Genomic DNA, 21500 nt, shown 5'->3' on the forward strand with positions numbered 1-21500 from the left:
GCTTCAGCTCTCTGATAATCTTCGTGGCCTTCCTTCAGACCCACTGCAACAGCTCCAAATCTTCCTGGTGCTGGGGCTCCCAGCCTTCGTCAGAGTACTGCAGACAGGGCCTCACGAGGGCAGAGCAGAGATGGACAATCACTTCCCTCACTTCTCTGTTGATGCAGCCCAGGATACAGTTCGCCTTCTGGGCTGCAAGCACACAATGCTAGCTCATGCCCAGCTTTTTTTATCAGTCAGGACCCCAAAGTCCTTCTCTGTAGGGCTGCTTTCAATGAGTTTTTCCAGTCTTTACTTGTGTCCGGAATTGTTTCGACCCCAGTGCAGCACTTCGCACTCGCAAGTGAATTTTCCAGTGAAGCTTTTAAAGTGTGTGAAAATGCAAGACAGATGTATGGCATGGACCTGCTGGCCAGCTGTGAGACCAGGGCACCATGCACATCAAGAGAAGTTGCAGCACTAAGTAAAGGTGGGAGATGTCATGTTGCAGATGCATTTTGCTGAAGGACTAAATTAACAGTTCAGTCTTGTTGTTATCTTCCAAAAGAAAATACATGAAAACTCTAAAACTCAAGGAAAACGCTTAAAAGAAAATCAATTTCTGTTCTGAAGAACGTGAAAATCATTTCCAAACCAATGACAAAATGTGGACTTCATATAATTCATTCAGAGCAAATTATTCCTCCCGACCCTTAGCTGAACACTAATAGGCTATCAATTCTGTACAGTAAAGCCCCACACTATAAAGTGAAAACTGCAGGAACAAAGAAAATCTGAATTTAACTGGAGAATGTCTTAGCTGAAAACACAGGCTCTATCTGTGTATATGCAAGAGGAGGCAGCAATAAATCACATTTAGGATCTAACCCCAATCACAGTGAAATAATGAATTTTTCTAATGGATTACAGGCAGGAGATGGAAAGCTGAAAGCTAGAAGAGAAGGTGGCACATGGCTCTGCACCACAACTCCAGAAGTTGCTGAGTTACATGCTCCAGTGGAGGAAGTGATGTGTTTATTTTACTTCGCCGTCGTTTTCACAACCTATTTTCCCACACCACTGAATGACACCATTATAGGTCTGAAATGTTTTCAGCAGCAGCATAAGCTTTAAATATAACTTGACCTTCAAGGCCTTAAATGGGGACAACATCTTGAGCTGCCTCCACCACTTCAAGGAAAAGTGAAAGGTAATGAAAATGAGTGCGGTTTTACATTTCAGATGCTGTAAGGTGACATGGCTCATACTAGAATTTTGCTGCAGTAGTGGACAGGATAGAAACAGCCATGGCTAAATTTCTTTAAGTACTGATGAAAAAAATATGATAAACCACCCTCTTTGTTTTGATGGATCTGAGCTTGGTCAGTGAAACACAAGATAATCCAAACTTTGTATTTGGTTCTTGATGGAAAGAAAGATTCTCTTTTGAATTCACTTTAAGTTATTGCCATAGTTTTTAATAAAATCGCAACATGACTGAAAAAAATGCCTCCAATTATTGTGCCACCTTCAAAAGAAGGAGGTATTCCAATTTTAGTATAAGAACAACTTTTGCTAACTATTCCTGCCTTTAAATACATTATCATGGCTCCTCCTGCCTCAAGGCACAAAGTTATGGAGGCTGTAGCACATAACTCTGAAAAGAATCAGTAATATCTCTGAGTTCAGCTAAGAACAAAAACAAAGACTATTTTAGGAGAACTCACTTAAAAGTTTCAGTTTGTATGATGCATTTGTTGTGTCTCCAAAGGAAATATGCTTCCCAAAAGTAAATGGGTATGAAAGACTGATTAATCTATAATCAAAATACAGCTGGAGCCAAGCTGGCAGTTGATTTGCTTTGCCTTTGTGATTGCTGCAGTAAGAAACTAAAAGTATTCTTTGCATTCCTGCAAAATAGTCTCTAGGTTACTCATGCCATTTACAGCTTGAATTTAGAAGGAGACAGGTAGTGTAGCTGTCTTATATCACAGCTGATGATACATAAAGAGCTTACTGCTATTGATAACATGCAAAAATGAGGAGGTGTACAGTCAACAAAGTACAGTTGGAAAGAGTATTGTAGTGAGATAGCAAAGGAACAAACAGAGAAGGAATGCTTTCCCATATCCAAAGATTTAGGTTCATGATGAAAAGCTCCACAAAGGAGGAATCTCCAGAAAGAGAGCCTTCCCTAGTGGCAGACAGCCCTTAAATGGGGTCTAGGAGAGGTGGAGCCAGGTTCTGCCCCTTCCGTTCACACAGGTGAATTGCCTTTACCTGTGCTCCCATGGCTGACACAGTCCTTGCCTCAGGTGATCAGTGATTCAGGCTGTGATTCAACAGTTCCCATACAGGAAGGTTTCCTAAACAGAAGCATCATCAGCTTGCACATATCCTGTTTTAAATTTCCAGACCCACATGAGTTTTGTTTGCTTGTTTTTACTTTTTAAACTTCAGAACGTGCTCTATTTCTTTCCCTAGAGGATATCAATACAATTTCATATGGACGAACCATACAATAGTACTTTTAAATTTAATCGGCAATTTAGGATTCAATTTCACTTACAGTCTATAGATGGTTTATTTTTAAAAATGGCAGTTTCCAGTATAATTGCATCTCAGAACAAATATGGTAAAAAGAAATTATGCAATCAGGTTGGGAGGAAGGCCCTCTTTAGAAGTTTTGGAGTGCCAGAAAAGTGTCATGGAAAATTAATAATTGGCTATTTAAAAGTGTTTGCAAGGGATGAAAACAGAAAACTACATAAAAATACAAGAAAGCTGTCAGAGGATCAACTTCAAATCACTAATGACATTCATAGAGCAAAGGCAGATGAAGCTGTATTAAAAAATTAGCTGTATCTTCTAGGCCCCTCCTCCCCCCCCAAAAAAAAAATTCTGATGATGTCACAAAGATCTACAATAAACTCTTAGTCATAGAATGGTTTTGGTTGGAAGGAACATCAAAGATTATCTGGTTCAAAAATGAGTGTCAAAAAAACACTAATTATGTAAGTCTACATCTATTTCTTGCCTGTCAAACAGTAAAATGTTTGTTAGAACTTCAGCCAAGACAAGGTGAGTACCAGGTCTACAAGATGCCTAGGAACACATCTGAAAGTATCGTCAATAAGCCTATCCAAATGTTTTCCTAGATGTTTTTCATTCTTCTGCTTGAAAACATGCTTAGATCTTCTTGTGAACTGAAAGTTCTCATCTTGCGAAGTGTTTGCAGCTCTATATTTGAAGCCTGCAGGTCTATATTTGAAGACTTGGACAACAAACCCAAGCCATCCTTCTGACAGTTTTTTGGAGCAAACCAAGCCAGAATGAATTTGTGGAACCTTGCTAATGACTTGATGTAGGCTGAAATACTGAATTTTTCTGTGTGATATATTTGTAGTTACTCAAAAACCAACCCATATCTACACATACTATTTAGGTCTTCCTCTCTTACTTCCCTGCTCTTCTCATCTGTCATCAGATCTGTGCGTGCCTCACTTGAGATCTGCAGATACCCAAGAATACTACTTGAGAAAAGGATATAGGAAAGATTTTGCTTTCTCCATATTGACCAGAGCTTTGCCTGTGCAATTTTAATCAAGTATGGCTACTAAGCACAAACCCAGAACATGGAATCTTTTTACTGCTGTTGTGTTGCTGCTTTCCTTGGTAAAATGAGACAAGAAGGAATATGAGCATCAAATAGAAACTACCCTGTACCATTAGCCACAACTCAGTGCTGTATTGCCTTTGAGCCTTACTTTCATGAAGAGCTATGCACAATAGGTGAGACATGGCCCATTTTTAACCTGCCCCACTCTGATGCTGACACCGTAATGCCACTGCAATTCCTCACATACAGTTCACAGCCAGAATCAGAGCAGACATCCTGACCTGTCACCAAAGTGAAAACCACATATCTATTATGATGCTTTCAAGACACATTTGGCTGAAAGAGTCAAATGTCCACCAGCCAGAATGAATGAGCACCAAAGACAAAAATTGGCCTCATGTCTATTTCTACCTATCTGATGTGTTTTTAAAACAATCATGTCACAGCAGCAGACAAGCTCTGATTATGTATGAGCATCTGCACGTACACATCTAAAACATTTGCCAGCAGAAGTGCATTTCTCTCAATCCTGAAGCTTAAAAGTGGATTTGACCATCACAATGAAAGGGTGATAGCACTGTCTGACCTCTGCCTGACTCACTGCCCTCCTCCTGGATGCTGACTGTCACTAACTGCTGAAAATGACTAAAAATAACCAGCTTGTCTCATATACTATAATAAGGGCAAAGAGAGAAAAAGAAGGGGCATATTTGAGCTTCTTGCTGTTCACCGTCCTGTCATCTTTCTCACATTTTTCCCCTGGAGAACCGAGTTTCTTGCAGAAAGCACAATTAGCACGCATAGTGAAAGCCAAGAGCTTATTAACAATCTATACCAGTGCCAAACTGGTAATGAGTTTGGGGGCTTAAGGCAGAAGAGGGATCTGAGCACAAGAACCTACTCCACAGAGGGCCATGCTGAAAGGTGGCATCACGTTGCTGCATGGGGCAGAGTGCCGTTTCCCGTAATGTAAGCTGAGTGAATACAAAATAGAAGATGCCACCATAACAGAGCACAAACAATATAAACCACCTCCTCCCCTCCCCCATATTTTTCAGGGTTTCATAGACTTTGCTTCTATGTGGTTTTTTTTTGTTTGTTTGGGGGTTTTGTTTCTGGTTTTTTGGGGGGGTTGTTTTGTTTAGTATTGTTTTTGCCAAGGAAGTTATTATTAGCCATCAGTTATCCAAATATCTGTATGAGGTACATCATGCTTAGCCTCATTCTACATCCAACAGATCATCCAGCCCCAGGGTAAGGTCAATATTAATATTAATGACATCTTAAGACATTTCCCTAGGAAAAAGTAAATAGCATTTTCCAAAATTACCTAGTAAGTCTCAGGAGAAACCCTTAAAAATAAATCAGTATTGATTAAAGGACAAGAAAAAAATCACTGAAAATAAATATGGGTTTTGAACAATTAAGAGCAGATGTGGTAGCAGTGTGCCCCAGCTGGTAATTGCTGTTCATGTGTGATCAGCGTGATGAGTTTCTCTCCAGGTCTAAGTACTAACATCAGCTCCAAAAGAGATTGAAAGCTATTTTTTGGATTTGCTTGGTATATCTCATCTCTGAATCAACCACCCCAGTTCTGTACTGCTTAATCATGAACAATGTCAAAAGCTAGGGAGAAAGCAGGCTAGGAGAACAGTGATACATCTGTATGCAGTGAAGGGGAGAAAGTCAACAGCAGGAGGTTAAGCCAGGCAGGGCTACAATGCACATGGGGCTCCCAGGAGAAAAGAAATGTGACTGCACTGTTTGTGCACTGATGGCTGGGAATACATCACATTTACTGTGAGTATGACCCCAAGGAGTCCTTAAGGCATAAAACATTCAGCAATTGCCAGGCATTTAAGTTTTAACGCTGAAGGGCTGCTAAGAACAGTGTCAGTCTCTCAGAGAAGGTTTAACTCGTTTTCTCCTTTTTGTAAGATTGGAAACTGCTCAGGACATTATCACTAAAGGGAATTAATTGGAGAAGGGACAACAAACTTTCTTTCTTTCTTTGTTTAATATTCTTTATCACTTACTGAGACTTATGTTCATCTTACTTATGCACCCAAGGGGTGAAGACTTTCAGCAAAAATTTCTCCTTCTCTTGCTGAGTTTATCTCAAACAGAGCTTAAGCCACTGGCCTTGAGCTTCAGGAAGTTTGGCAACCGGAGTATTCCTTCTTTCTCTCTTAATCCCAGGCAAATGAATGAAGTCACAAGGTACAGATCAGCACTGCTCCTGGGCTATTGCTCCTGAAGAGTCCAGATCACATTGCACGAATTTTTAAAAACCGGCAACGCAACTAATCCGAGTGCTGCCAAAATCTCTTACTCCACACCACTTGAATAGACAAAAGCCCAAGTTATTCATAACCAGAAAATTAATACTGAAAAGACTGATTCAGCATTAGCAGTTCTTACGAGAAACATCCAGAAACAAAAACAAGTCAGCAAAGTTATGTATTAAAAGTGAAACAAAACAAGAGAAGGCACAGAACTAACACTTTCTTCATTCAGAGCGCTGCTACTCTGATATCCTGCCTCCAGCAGTGGCCACTCACATGAGCCTAAGACTCATATCATCACAAGAAATAGGGACACTATATGATGATGCTTTTCCTGGCATCCCCTCTAGCATCACGGGGTTGAGGAAATTTCCCAGCTGGGTACTAGGCCTGGACATTCAGGTGTAGGAAGCACTGACAGTCCCATTCCCCATAAAGTTTGTCTGACTACTTTTTAAACACATTCACCTCTGGCCTCTACTGCTTTTTTCTTTGTGTGTTCTCGCAGAATACCTTGTCCACGGGGGTACACAAAAGGCTTTCAGATGCTACCTCAGCACAAATAAGAGGTCATTATTTCACCAGACGTTATGTAAGAATAGTTCATTGCCAGGTCCCGACTTGATTAATCAGTGCCTAGAGATTACGGAGCACAGCTGAAGGTACACACTCTTTCATTTTCTATTTGAGGCCTTGTAAAAGACCCTTTCTGAAGGAAACTGGGAATTAAGAGTGTTTATAACAAGGCACTCTGTATTTATGCAACAGTCCCTTGGTAATGCTCTATTATCCCGCCTGGCCTTTTTTTGACCTCTCTACTGTCCATTGTTTGACTCTTTTATTCACAGAAGAGCTAAATGCCCAAACACTGCCAAAGAAAATAGTGTCATGCATGTGTCAGATCACAAGTTTGCATCCTAGGTCATTGTTCTGGGCTCATTAACAGGAAACACCAGCAACCAAATCTGGTTTGGGTAGACTGCAGCTATATCTGGATGTGAAACCAGTAGAACAATGAGCTGAGGATCACCTTGATTAAAGAGCAACACAGCAAAATGTATTTAGCCTACAATGGTAACCTTCCTACTTTATTGTATTTCTTGCTCATGAGAAGTACATGCTTGCAAACATGGCAAATTTATGAGCAATTATAGGACTATAAACCACATTTCAGGAAATATGAAGGCAAATCTTACAAGGCCACTTTGGGTTTCACTTGTTGGAACGAGTGGTTTGTTGGCCAATGTGTGAAACAGGAACCACAAGGAAGTGTTTAGCGATAACTAGGAAGTAGATGAAATAGAATGGTAGATTCATAACTCAACATTTATCAATTGATAAGGGTACACTGGAGCAGTCAACACAAGCTAATCAGACCTGGACAGGTCTTGCTGCCTATGTTTTGAGCTCAGCTTATCAGGGTATTTATCTCACAGCATCAGAAGAGGCTTTGTAGGATTACAAATCACAGCTTGATTTATTTTCTGTCTCCAAGCTAAAGAAAGCCATTTTGTGTCTTTTCAGAAAGAAGTTCAGTAAAGTTCTGAGAACAGGGACAGTGATTGAAAAGTAATGAGTATCAGTATACAAGTCCACAAAACAATGCCCTCACAAAATTGCTTCACAAACTAGGTCAGAATTAGTTAAAAAAAGCTTTGTTTGCAAACACCACTGAAGATGAAGTCCACAGCTCTGCCCCATCCAGGCTGCCTCAAACATACCCTGCTGATTTTCTGCAGACTGTATCAGGAGGACAGGAATTCAGAGCAGGGACAGGCTCACTCTCCACCACATTCAGCCAAAAGCCCCAGGAGGCCCTGCAGCTCTCCTGTCTGGATAGAGCACAGATGAGCAAGTGCCTTTACAGGAAAAATACTAACACCTGGCTGCTTACACAAAATGTTAGCATGGTTTTGTTGAGATTCAGATGAAACTCCCATGTACAGTGGAATGTGATTTTTAGCAGCTCAGCAACCAGGAATAAAGTTGCATGTGTTACAGAACATTACATTGTTATATAATAATTAGGATTAAGGTCTATAAAATCATAGAACCATTAAGATTGGAAGAGACCTCTAAGGTCATCTAGTCCAACCATCTGCTCACCCCCACCATGCCCACTGATGATGTCTCTCAGTGCCGCATCCATGCAGTTCTTGAACACCTCCAAGGACAGTGACTCCACCACCTCCATGGGCAGCCTGTGCCACTGCAGCATAGCTCTTTCTGAGAAGGAATTGTTCCTAATATCCAACCTAAATCTCCCTGGTGCAGTGTACAGTTGTTATCTCTCATCCTATCTGAATAGAATTTCTGAAAGCTGAAGGAAACAACATATTGTGTTTTGTTTAGTCTCAAGAAGTTGAAAAGTTTGCTGAAACATTAGCACTTCCATCAACGGAGGGAGAAGAATTTATGAGGGTGGCTAGGCACCAGCAGGCTGGAAAATCTCCCTTCAGCAGACTTTTCCAAAAAAAAAGAGAGAGCAAAGCACCTACCAGTGGCAAAATAATAAATTTATATTCTAAGCCTAATTCAGAGCCAGTTCAATTGAAAAAAAAACTTCCTAAACCAAAGGAATGTAAATATAGATAGTTATAGTGACTATGCTAATACTATCCTAAATTATGACAAGTGAGCTGTCCTGACAAGATAAACAGCTCTGTTATCTCTCTGTCACTCCCTGGCTGCTCTAACCTCTATAGCAATCTTCATAGCCTGCTCTAATATCACATTTCTGCAGCTTCTTTGCAAAAAGCAGTATGTGCATGGAGGTGCATTAATATGAAGATGCCATTAATGATAGCTGCACTGAATACTTCACAACTATTTCTTTTTTCTTCTCTAGAAATGAAACCATTGCTGCGTATACCTGCACAATGTTAGTAGTTGATAAATACATTTATAATTCAGGCTTTAATCAATCAGTGAAAATACCAAAAGAAACTCCTACGCTTCAGCAGGATGGCTCTGTGGAGGCAGCTGCTGGGAAGTACTGGATCACACCAGGAAGAAGCCAGGTGAGCTCATGAAGGATGCTGCATGCACTGCGATTGTCAACACAGCAGTGTCTTATATCTCTGCACAGTTCATGGCACTGATTCCTCTCCTGGACTTGCTTAACTTTTCCAGCTTTATTCAACAAAGAGCTGGAGAAAGTTACCTCATTTGCTACCTGCAGATACCTCCCTCCAACTTCACAAAGGAGAGACTGGGGTTCTGGTCTCTGCTTCAATTAATATTCAAGTATTTCTTATTAAACATTAATTGAAATAGAGACTAGAACTAGTTCCCTATTCCCAGCTGAGTGGGTGTAGCCCTTAGGCTACAGTCATTCATTACAAACAGGCTCACTCTGACCCACAAAGTATTATCCCCTCAACAAAGTGGAACAGCTTCACCTAAAGGAATCTCACCCCAAAAATAGCCTGTCACTGACTGCTGAAGCAGTTGATCCATATTCCCTCAGTCACAGAAGACATCTGAATCCCAAACCTTGCAACAATCAAAAAATCATCAGTGAGTTGGAAGGGACATTTACAGTGCATCTCATCCAACCCCCCTGCAGTGAACAGGGACACCCCCAGGTAGATCAGGTTGCTCAGAGCCCCGTCCAGCCTGAACTTGAGTACCTCCAGGGTTGGGGCTTCCACCACCTCTCTGGCAACCTGCTCCAGCTTATTGTAAACAGATTTTTTCTTATACCCAATCTAAATCTCCCCTTGTCCTGTTGTGAAATCAAAGCACAGGACATTACTGGTACTCTCTCTCCTCCAACTAGGTCAGCACTAAAAATATCCAGAAATGAGGTCAGATGGGGAAACATCTTGGGAGATCCTACAGCAAGTTCTCAATATCCAGCAAAAGAGTAGTAGCAGACTTGAGTTCAAGTCAGAGGTGTTCCTGGACTTGACTCAAACATACCACTAGATGGAAGAAAATTCTACAGGTGGAAATGGAGGCATCTACTTACAGAAGGAGCCTCCAGGAAGAGTCCACTAAGGATCTGTTCTGGATGTAACTACATCGTGTATTAAGCAAGAAGCACTACGTACACAACTCCTGTTATAGTCTAGCCCTTCAGCAACAAAAGAACACAAAATTGGTGAGAGGATTTACTAGACATGTGCTGACATAAAGAGTTTTTAGGCTTTATTTTGAATTGTCAAGAAAGAGAGAAAAACTTAAATTCTTCTGATTCTTCAAACTGAAGGAGCATCATTTTTAAAACAGAAATAGCCAGCTATCAATTTTTTGAAGTTGCATTTAATATAAAATATCACTTTTTCCATTTCTCATGTACATATTCTTCAGAATGCAGACGTGGCCACTAGCATGCAACTGCATTTCTGAGATGGCTATAGCTAGCAGGGAGACTTCTTGTAATAACTCACCCAGAACAAGTGCTGACATTTCACATCATATACATATTCCCCTCAGAGTCCAAGCCATTACTCTCATGCTCTTACTGATTAGTAGGAAGTACAAGATCTTTGTACCACTGAAGAGAATAAAAGTTTTGCTGTTGATTTCAAGGGCAGGGGAACTACACAACTTAATTTTTTTTTCACTTGGTTTCAGCATATAATCCCTCACCAATTTGATTTTTCTCCCTATCTACTTTCCACTGCTCTTATCCCTGGTTTTGCTCTCCAGAAGCCCAGATGTATGTTGCTGCCATGGCTCATTAACAATGCCATAACAAACCTCCCTGTTCATCTGTTATCTCCTGGGTTGCAGGTTACCCAGGTGCTGATTTCTTTCTGCAAGCCCAGCAGCTGCTACAGTGACATTTAGCAGCACAGACCACTGAGGTTTAACTCTTCACTTCCCCACATATGTATATTTCTTCTCTTTTTCACTAGTCTTGTTTCATGAATGCAAGAGTGCTGGGAAGAGCTGAGCAGCACCTCTTCAAGCCAGATTCTTCAAGCACAAAAGCATTAATCTACTCATCTCACACATATTCTAATCCTAGTCTATAACACCTACAAAACTAACACTGTATTAGCATCTTTCATCTTCATTTTTTACAGCTTCTTCTGCTTCCCTTCGTCACCTCGTGCATTTTCTCCTCCAGTTTCCACCAATTTAGAGGCTGACATGCAGCTCCAAGGCATTCAGCCTCCTTACAGAGGAGGACCATGATTTCATTGCAAGAACTTTCTGCTCCAGACTCCGAGCTGCATCATTTGTGATTGTATGGCCACCTCTGTCAATAAGTTATCAGCTTCTCAGCAAAGTGATTTCATCCATGCTATTCACCTACAGAGTCTACTTATGGTTACCATAAGGAAAGACTTCACAGTGGCAGAAATGGAAGAAACAATCCCTCATCCCCTGACTGTAAGTAAACACAGTGTTTTTAAATAAGAAAAAGCAACCACTGGAAAACTGGAAAATGATAAAAGATCATATTTTCAAAATATGTTTCTACAAGTTTTTTCATTTGGCCTTTTGAACAAAGACAGGTACTCCATATGCAGCTGGAAGAGGTTAAGTGGGTGAACAACACGACTCATCTCCCCACACAAAGAGGCCATCCACCTGCAGCACAAAAAATACATGAAATCTGGTCTCAGACTGGCATTAGTTTTGAAATCAGGATATTTTCTGGTTCAGCTTATGACAGTTTTAAAAATCTCCAAATAGCATTCTACTTATCTATATCTAAAGAGGGAGAAAAGAATGAAAAAAAAAATCTATCTAGTTCCCAAGGCGCATATTTTATTTGCCTAGGAGATAATATTTCTATCCAAAACTCTTGGGAGGGAGTTTTATTACATCATAAATAATGCTGCCAGTGTTTTACTCTTTTGATCATTTTAACATGGATCTAAAAAGCCATCTGGGTACACAGATCCCTCGTTCCTCCTTCACCTACAGTGTGAAACAGATACTTTAGTTTTTCCAAAACGTCTTTTTTCTAATGATGAGCACTGAAATCAGTTTGTTTGCTTTCTGAGAATGAGATGCAGAATCTCCAGAGACCTGAGTCTATTATAACAAGAGGGATCCAGGTCAAGCTGCCCTGCAGATAACAGCTGTGACTACGCAGCACATACTTGCAAACATGCATGAATTTTTAAATTCTGGGGCTATGGAATTCCCAAGATTCCTAAAAGCTATCAGCATTCATGTGAGTGTATTGTAATGTCTCAGAAAATGCTCACAGGCTTTCATATAACTATGAATTTCTGAGCAAATTCAGAAAGCTGAACATCTTCAAAAGAGAACTCCCAGGACAGGCGAGATGGGAGAGGGCTGGGGGCATGGAGAGGAAGACTGGATACAATCGAGTAACTTCAATCCAGGATCTATCTTTCCATCACTCAGTAGAGCTGCTCACATAGAGACCATTTTTTCTTTCCTATTTTTCTCTAACTAGATTGTCAAATGAACTTGCTAAAAAGACAAATTACTTTCTTATGTAGCTATCATCCTGTGGCATCTTCTAATAATTCTCTTTACACCAAAATGCTCCAGACATTTAAATCAATGTTTTTTGGTTGTTTTTTTTCCCCATCTTAGTGCTATCAAAACTTGAAGAAAGCTGTGCACTGCCTGTTAGCAGTACCCAGAACTAAGTGGACATATTTCAGAAGGGCACCTCCTTCCTGTGGCCATTTGGATGTTACTGACTTAGGATTTATATGATTGGACTGAGCTTGGTACAAGGATGAGACCTCTGAGCACAAGGTGAAATACAAATGTAATTCAGTGTGACAAGATGCCTAACAGCTCATGGTAGTATCTATCACTTTTTATGTATTACTGTATTGAAATAATTAATAATCAACAGTGTCTGGTGTAAGCTCAGTAATGAAGACACTAATCCCATTTACATTTAAATACATTGATTGTAGTCCCACGAAATACAAAGTTCAGCACAGTAAAGGACTTTATACTTGTAGTCCAATATCACAAATAAATGAATAGTTTATCAGACTGTTTTAAATTCAAGCAAATTATTGCCCCACACTTTAATTAACTACCAGGGCTTGTTTCTATTTTTTCACTGGAACAGGAAATAACTGCAGCTGGTCTCACACTAAGGGTTGCTATTATCTCCAAAGAGATGAGGACAATCAATATTCTAGGGAGGAGAGGTATTGAAACTGCCTTCTGAATAACTTACAGATCAATAATCATGTCAGAAAATTGGAGTTTTGCATTTGAAAGAACCCGAGGAGACCCCGAGGAAGGAAACAAGTACAAAGACAAACACATATCCTCTGACTTGATTGGTTGTGACTGAAGCCAGGTTAAAAGGATTCTGCTCTCCTCTGAGCTTTACCCAAGCATGGGTAAGCATGTAGCTGGCTACACATACAGATCTTGTAGGATATGATTTTAGGACGAGTATAAACTTGATTTTCCTTCTTCTTTTTTTTTTTTTTTGCTAACAACTGAGACAGCAATTATAATCACATATTTCACTTGAATATTGGAAATAAATACCATGTATTTATTTCTTACTGAAATCCAACTTGTAGTATGTGCAACTTCAGTACAGCAACTAAATAAGAATGCTTCATTCTTTTGTGTGCAATAATCTTTAAACAAGAGTAAAGGATCCAGTCCAAAGGGTTACTGTAACTTAAGAGGATGCCACTCCACTCAACTATAGAAAACATGTAATCTTCGTTAAGTTCACATGTAGGAAGAGTCCTCCAAAATCGCCCAAGAAAGGTCTTTTCTTGCAGTGGGATAGCAGGGAGCCCCCATATCCAAGTATTCACAAGCGAAACAGGGAAGATGCGGGGCTACTACAAAGTGTTGCCTTCCCCCAAGCACACTGCTGCTCTGCATAGAGAACTGAAAGTGGAGAGGTATGCAAAAGAACAATCCAGATTTAAATGAGTGGATGGATGGATGCGAAAGCAGATGAATAAAAGAAAAGTGTGCAGCGTTGCCCATTTTCTGAACGTGAGCATGCACGCACCTTGATTTTTAAGAAGACTGTTGAAAGCTTTATCTAATGCAAGCAATTCCAAAAAATACCCGAATAACAATACAGGAGGTGAGAAAAAAAAACAATTGTATGAATATCAGAAGGTGGTTTTTTTTTTTAAGAAAAAGCTACATAAATTGCACTTTCATGTAGGCACTATAAAATACAAAGCAAAATGCTGAGAACTTAGAAAATTATAGTTGACTGAAGTAGGTATTGTTGTTTAAAAATCATAATAAGAGTTCCTTTTTTTTCCCTTTCTAAGCCACAGCTCCCTCAAGCTGGCAGGCCTGCAGGAGGATCACAGACTGGTAGGAAGGTGAATAATTTCACATTATGTAGCATTTTCATGATTCAGTAACAATCAGTGCAAGAAATTCCAAGAAAATCACTCCCTTACTGCTTCCACACCCATTTACCTCTTTCAAGTCTTGAACAATAGCAGTGAGTCTCTCATTCTCTGCCTGAACGTTGGTGACCACCGCCTTGCTCTGCTTCAGCTCGTTCTGCATCTCCAAAATCTTCCCCAGATAATAAGCTTCTTTTGATGCAGATTCCTGGAGTAGAGTCTCTTCTCGTGTTTCCCCATCTTCAGCAACTTTGCGGTGAATTGAGAAAGACTGTCCAAATGCCTACAAGAGGAAAACAGAGCACATTATTAAATTACTGAAGCTCTAAAAAAGTTGTCAACAATAATGAACACCTGCATAGCCAGAGGGGACAAAATGGATTGGTGAGTGCCAAACTCTGACCTAATAAATGGTGCCTTCGCAGCTTCCTAGCAGCTGAGGGCTACCATCTCATTTACCTAAATAAAGCATCTTGAAGCAGTTCTCATTTGCAGTATGGATTTATGGCCCCTATCCAGGCAGCCTCCACTGAGATCAAGATGGTGTATAGCTAACTAGCTGTTAATTACTGCCCATTTTAACTCTTCTAAATGAGACCAACTGGTATTCGTCAATTCCTTTCTTCTCTCACTCTGCAAAATAAATCATGTTTTGTTTTAAAGAGTCCAAAAAACTCCAAATCTTTCTAAATTTCTAAATCATTTTCCATCTTCTGTGTTCTTTTCTGAGAGTAGCTGACCTCATAATATGAACAAAAAGGCTTCCTATAACTTCAAACCATATGGTCTAACTGGCAATTTCAAAAAATAAAACAAGGCATCTTATATCCTTGATTTAGCCTAATACAGGAAAAAGCTCTCTGATCTGTCTTAACTCAAAGAAAGTGTATTTGCATTGAAAGATTTTTTTTTTTCCAATACAGGAGATACTATGTCTCATAAGTCACTCTAATATCTGTTCATTCAGAGGAAAATTCTCCCTGAAAATCTAACTTCTGCCCAGATCCATTAAATCATAATGTTTAGTACATGTTTGCACCTGCTGTAACCAGTGGCCTCCTTTGCCTTCCCATCATTAAGATCTACTTGCCAATGGAAGTCATTGTTTTATTGTTATTTATAGCCTTCAGAACTAAGTTTTACTGGCACTGCAGCAGCCCCTTAGAAACTTCAAAGCAAAACTGTTCAAAAAAACTTTGCTGCTTTTTAGTCTACTTGGAGATTCCTGTGAACTCAGCATTAAAGGATTCTAAAAATATTCAATAATGTATTAACCCAGCTGTCTTCTCCAAAGACTGCAAGTGACTGAAATAGCAAGCATCAGCAATTTGCTGAATAGGATTTTCCCAATAACAAGAAATTGAATTTAATGAAACTGTTAAACACTGATTCAGTCACCCTGTCTGTAAACACAGAATCGCTTTCAGGAACACTGCTAATAAATTTTATCTTACAAAACATGATTATATTCAATGGCTCACTGTTCCTAATTTGAGACCTAAGCAAAAAGTTCCAGTATAATAGATACCTTAAGGGACAAATGCAAAGGACATGTATCCAAGGGAAAAACCAAAGCACAGAACAGTGGGTGAGACTACCAGGGCTGGAGAAGCTCACAAAGAAATGGGAGCTGGAGCTCCTTCTACCAGTGGGCTACAGTTAAAAAAAATATATGGATAAAAACCAGTAGACATCAATGATGGCCTTTCAGGCACATACTATATTTTCCTCAAATTTAGTGAAGGTGTACATTAGCATCTGTAATGTCTAAGAATGGTAAAGAATACAGATACTGGGGAAGGTGGCTGGATGTGTAGTTGTCAGAAATTCTACTTATCTTTATTTTGGGCCATGTTCCATTTTGATTTGCAAAAATAAAGTAAATAAAATCTTCTGCTCCATTTACTAAACAGCTCAGGGCACCAACAGAACTTAAAACAGCAAAAGATTTATCTAGAGAACTATTTAACCACATTCTATACATGAAAATCAAAACATTTCTTCAGCATATGTCTGTAATAGTACTGTAAATGCTTTCCTATTAGCATATAGAGCCTCAGAGAAATGGAAACACCAGTAATTAACCAGCCATTGTTCTCCAGTTCTCTTTTCCTGTAATCTTGAGAATAAACCTTTATTCCTAGAAGAAGGATAGGACAAATGACTGCCAAAAACACATGAGCTTCCCAGCAGATTAGCAGATACACAGTACTCCATTTGCACAGTATCAGAACTTTCCATTTGTTCTTTTACTTACAGTAAATCATTTGATTTCATCAACTACTTTGCAAAATGTCTATAAAGCAAGTATGAATTGAACTGACTCTGTTTTGGACTTCTGTGATGATCTTCAATGCTACAACGCACTGCGTATGCTATGCATTTGCTCTTACAAAGTACATTCTCACCCCACACCCTGAATCTTTGCCTCTGACAGACATGAACCTTACATAAAGAAGAAAGAGGAAAGTGCAGGTGTAATACAGACACAATGCATAAAAACATAAATGAATTCTCAATATTTTAAATGCAATTTACATTAGTTTAAGAGAAAACTACTGTGTACTTAATGCTTTAAAAAAATAAAAATTTTCCCTCTGAAACCCATATGGAACATTACTGTATATTATATTATCCAGTTTATTTATAAAATTGCTGTCAATATGTTAAAAGTTTGAGGATGAAAAGGAAAAAAGCACAGTTCTTTTTACATATCAATGGAAATTATGCAAATCCATGCAGCATGGAGAATAACGCAAGGTGTCTTTTAATTCAAATGCTGCTTCTGTTCTTCATGGTCTATATACAATGACAAAAAGTTTAAACTTTCCCAGCATGTCCATTTGTATACATCCACAAGATTCCTTCCTTTTGAGTTAAGCCATACAGCAATAGTTTTTAGCACAGTTGCATACTTCTTGCATTTTTCAGCTAGTAGCCAGATATATATTCTACTTTGATTTTTACATTTAAGTAATTTGTTTAATATGCTTACTAATTTATAAAACTTTATGGCCTTATTATGATACAGATATTTCTATTAACTGTGCATACTGACTTCACTGAAACCATCACAGAATATCCCAAGTTGGAAGGGACCCATCAAGGATCATCAAGTCCAACTCCTCATCTGGTGGAATCCCTGCATCTTTACAGTGTGAAAAGTTAGCCACCTTAAAAACTTTCCAGGTCAATGGCTTTCTAACAGGAACGACTGCATTCCAAAGAGGACCAGTTGCCAGGCATAGATGTGACAGCACACCTCACGCATGAGCAGCCATAGAATCACTCAGGTTGAGAAAGACCACAAAGATCACCAAGTCCAACCACAACCTAATCATACTACCGTAACTCTAACAACCCTCCGCTAAATCATGTCCCTGAGCACCACATCCAAATGGTTTTTGAACATATCCAGGGATGGTGACTCAACCACCTCCCGCAGGAGCCTATTCCAGTGCTTAACCACCCTTTCTGTAAAGAAGATTTTCCTGATACCCAACCTAAACCTCCCCTGGTGCAACTTGAGGCCATTTCCCCTCGTCCTGTCACCTGTCACCAGTGAGAAGAGACCAACCCCACTCTCGCTGTAGGCACCTTTCAGATATTGGAAGAGAGCAATAAGGTCTCCCCTCAGCCTCCTTTTCCCCAGACTAAACAGCCCCAATTCCTTCAGTCTCTCCTCATAGGGCTTATCTCCAAGCCCTTCACAAGCCCTGTTGCCCTTCTTTGGACCTACTCCAGCACCTCAGTGTCCTTTCTGTACTGAGGTGCCCAAAAATGAACACAGTACTCAAAGTGAGGCCTCACCAATGCCAAGTACAGGGACAGGATTACTTCCCTAGTCCAGCTCAGCACACCATTCCTGATACAAGCCAGGATGCCACTGGCCTTCTTGGCCACCTGGGCACACTGCTGGCTCGTATTCAACTGACTGTCCATCAGTACATCAAGGTCCCTTTCCATCAGGCAGCTTTCCAGTCACTCCTCCCAAGCCTGGGGTTGTTGTGACCAAAATGCAGGACCTGACACTTGGCCCTATTGAAACTCATACAGTTAACCTTGGCCCACTGATCCAGTCTGTCCAGGTCCCTCTGTAGAGCCTTACTCTCCTCAGGCAGAACAACATTCCCTTTCAACTTGGTGTCATCTGCAAACTTACTTAGGGTGCACTCAATACACTCAATCCCCTCATCAAGATCATTAATAAAGATGTTAAATAGAAGTAGCTCCAGTACCAAGCCTTGGGTGACACTGCTCGTGACTGGCCGACAACTGGATTTAACTCTACTGACCACAACTCTTTGGGCCCGGCCATCCAGCACGAATGCAACCTGAAGATCCGACACAGCCACAGCAGTCTCCCACCATTACCATCACCAGCTAATTCATTCGTGTTCTTTCTGTTTTTGGACTGTACTGCATCTCACAGATAGATTAATTACTGTAGTAATTGTTAGCATGATGCTGCCTTGCTTGGTCTGACTCCTCATGAAAGCCACTTAGGAACTACTACTAGTCCCTTGCTGGCTCTTAGTTTCATCAATCACAAGGCACATTTTTTGACAAAGCACATCATCTCCCAAACTCTTCGAACTGTGACTGGTCAGGGCTGTATAGATCCATGCATAAAACCCTTCATGGCTTCTATTCCTGGAGAACCTCTTCCCAGCACAGTCACAACAGCTGAAGTCAGCTACAAAGACTGAGGCATGCTTATTCTGACAAAGACTACCGTAACAGTCTGAATTTCATATCACACTACTCCCATCACAATTCTCAAGACTTTGCTTGAAAGGATGCCACTGACTGAGTTAGGAGATTCACTTATTTCAAGACCATCATAAAAGTTGAGTTACAAGATGCCATTAAACACTCAATTTCTATTCTTAGACCTGGAAACTGTATTATGTAATTGTACTATGAGTATGTGGAGAATTGAGACTTCTTAAAATTTGTGCTTTGACAACTACGAAATGATGAGATTTAAGCAATGTTCAACATTTGAGTGCGTTATAAAGGATAGTGGCAGTGGATATGCACAGGAAAGAGATCAGTCTTATCACAGAGAAAGGCCTGAGGAAAACGTTATCTGTGATTGAACCCAGGACAATTCTAGATGGAAATTCCATTGACAGAAGCAAACTGACATGAAATAAATAAAATGGGCACAGATTTATAAAAAAGCAATAGAAAAATCCAACTGATCAAAACCCCATAGAGAATATTTACATCAAGTATAAACAGCAATATGTAGCTATTATATAGTCAGTGAGATGAAATGATCCCTGTGCAATGAAAATTACCTGTGGAACTTGTAAAAAAAAAAAATTAAAAGGAAGAGAGGAGAAGAGAAGCCACAAGTTTAATTTGGGTGTAAGAAGCAATACATACATAGAAAATCAGCTAAAAACAGAAGTATATAATGAAGGATGCTATTTCTGAGTTTCACTTTTAATTTTACTAGCTATGTCCTGAGGCAAGAATTCTGTGTAGAAATTCAGCGTTCTGGTGTGTGATGATTAGCAGGCAACAAAACATGACTTGACTGCTATAAGGATGAGCAGGCAGTCTACCTGTATGACTTTGACACTTAATGTAGTTTCCCTGATACATAATGCAGCAGCATTGAACTTGTTCAAATGATTATCTGCTTCAGCTGCTAACTTGCTGCAAAGTAAAATGCATTATGTATCAGTTATTTTCACATCCCTAACACAAAAGCAAGGGGAAAGCAGGTTGGGAAGCACCATATTTTGAAGGCAAACTTCAGTATGATAACACAGGTGGAAATCTTTGCTAGAGAAGCCTTCCTGGGGTTACTTTTGGGGACAGCTCTCACTTTGTGGTGCCGCTCAAAAAACCATTTAATACTTAATAGTTCCCTAATCAATTGCAGTTCTGTATCTGTCTTAAAAAAAAAAATAATCTTTTAAGCTTAGTATATATATATATAGATTTTAGATCTTTCTTCACTGTTCATTCACCAAAGCTCAAGATTGTGTAACATTTTTTTGCTAAGGAGCCATCAGTTGCAGAGAGAGGCCTATACTGAAATTTTCTCTATGCCAGGCTTAGCAGGACATAGAGATGGAGCAGCTAAGCAGGCTCTTCAAAATCAGCTGGTATGCAACTTGATAAGATGCTATGTGGTGGCAGATGCACTGATGCTCCATTTAGATAAATTTGCTTTAAAAACTACCTCCAGTATTTCACACCCTGCTCATCTTGGTAGCCTGCTCTAGGTGCCCCTGCTTGAGCAGGGGGGCTGATCACAGAATCACAGAACTGTTTGACTTGGCAGGATCCCTTAAAAGTCATCTAGTCCAACTCCCTGCAGTGAATAGGGACACCCACAGGTAGACCAGGTTGCTCAGAGCCCCATCCAGCCTGACTTTGAGTATCATCAGGGACGGAGCATCCACCACCTCTCTGGGCAACCTGTTTCAGCGATGACCTCCAGAAGTCCTGTCCAGTCTCAGTCATTCTGTGATCTGAATGCTGGAAGCAGTCATCCTGAAAGGAGCAGTTTCTTACTTACTAAAGCCAAACCAGCATTCAGCTTTACTGGGAACATTTCTTTCCATGGGCTTTCCCACAGGCACATGCTCAATGCTTGGTTCTGATCACTTGCCTATTTGTTACTCTGTGCTCCTTGCTCTTTGTATACATGGATTGTCCAGCGTCTGGGACAAGGATCATGATTTATCCTTGAAGATTACAGCAGGTAACGCAGAACCTAAACCTGACTTGTGTGTGTTGGCAGCTTTGCAATGTAAAGAACAAATAATGATGTACTTGCAGAAGTGACTGATGAGTTGACCAATGTTACACTATATTCATTTGCTAAGAGAGTGGGAAAGTTCTATGCCACTAAAATTTATCCATACTTTAAATTTTTATGTAGTTTGCATGTCTTCTGCTGTTAATTTAACTGACAGAGATCAAAAAGTTTCCTTTTGGAATCTAATACTGAAGTGATGAAAGTCCTGAAAAGCAAATAATAGGCATATTGCAATAAAAACAAACACAGATGCATGTTTAGTCAAAATGGTGCAAGAACAAGGGAATTAATTCATAAGTATTGTAAGGATAGTACATGCACAACAGACAGCCCACAGAGGCAAGCAGATTGGAGACTTGGAAACAGATTGAAAATACAGGCTGAATCAGCATGGGCACAGGGAGGGAGTGCGGGGAAACAACAGAGAATGAACTTTGGTTTGTCAGGTAAACTGAAAACAGCTCATTTTACAGCTACAGAAGTATCCCATTTGTCTAATTCTTCCTGTTTTCAGGAAAGCAGGATGCTGA

General features: G+C 39.9%; 1 protein-coding gene across 7 annotated transcripts in view; it reads right to left on the reverse strand.

Moving 5' to 3' along the window:
- The window catches only part of BICD1 (BICD cargo adaptor 1), a 176533-nt gene that overhangs the window by 69807 nt on the left and 85226 nt on the right, over nt 1–21500 (reverse strand). For all 7 annotated transcript variants that reach the window (XM_085229285.1, XM_085229288.1, XM_085229297.1 and 4 more), the window contains exon 2: nt 14257–14469. In XM_085229285.1, coding sequence (XP_085085411.1) covers nt 14257–14469 — 213 coding nt within the window. The remainder of the gene's footprint in view (nt 1–14256; nt 14470–21500) is intronic.

The sequence above is a fragment of the Meleagris gallopavo genome, chromosome 1, assembly GCF_905368555.1.
Source record: "Meleagris gallopavo chromosome 1, MGAL_WU_HG_1.1, whole genome shotgun sequence".
Lineage (NCBI taxonomy): Eukaryota > Metazoa > Chordata > Aves > Galliformes > Phasianidae > Meleagris > Meleagris gallopavo.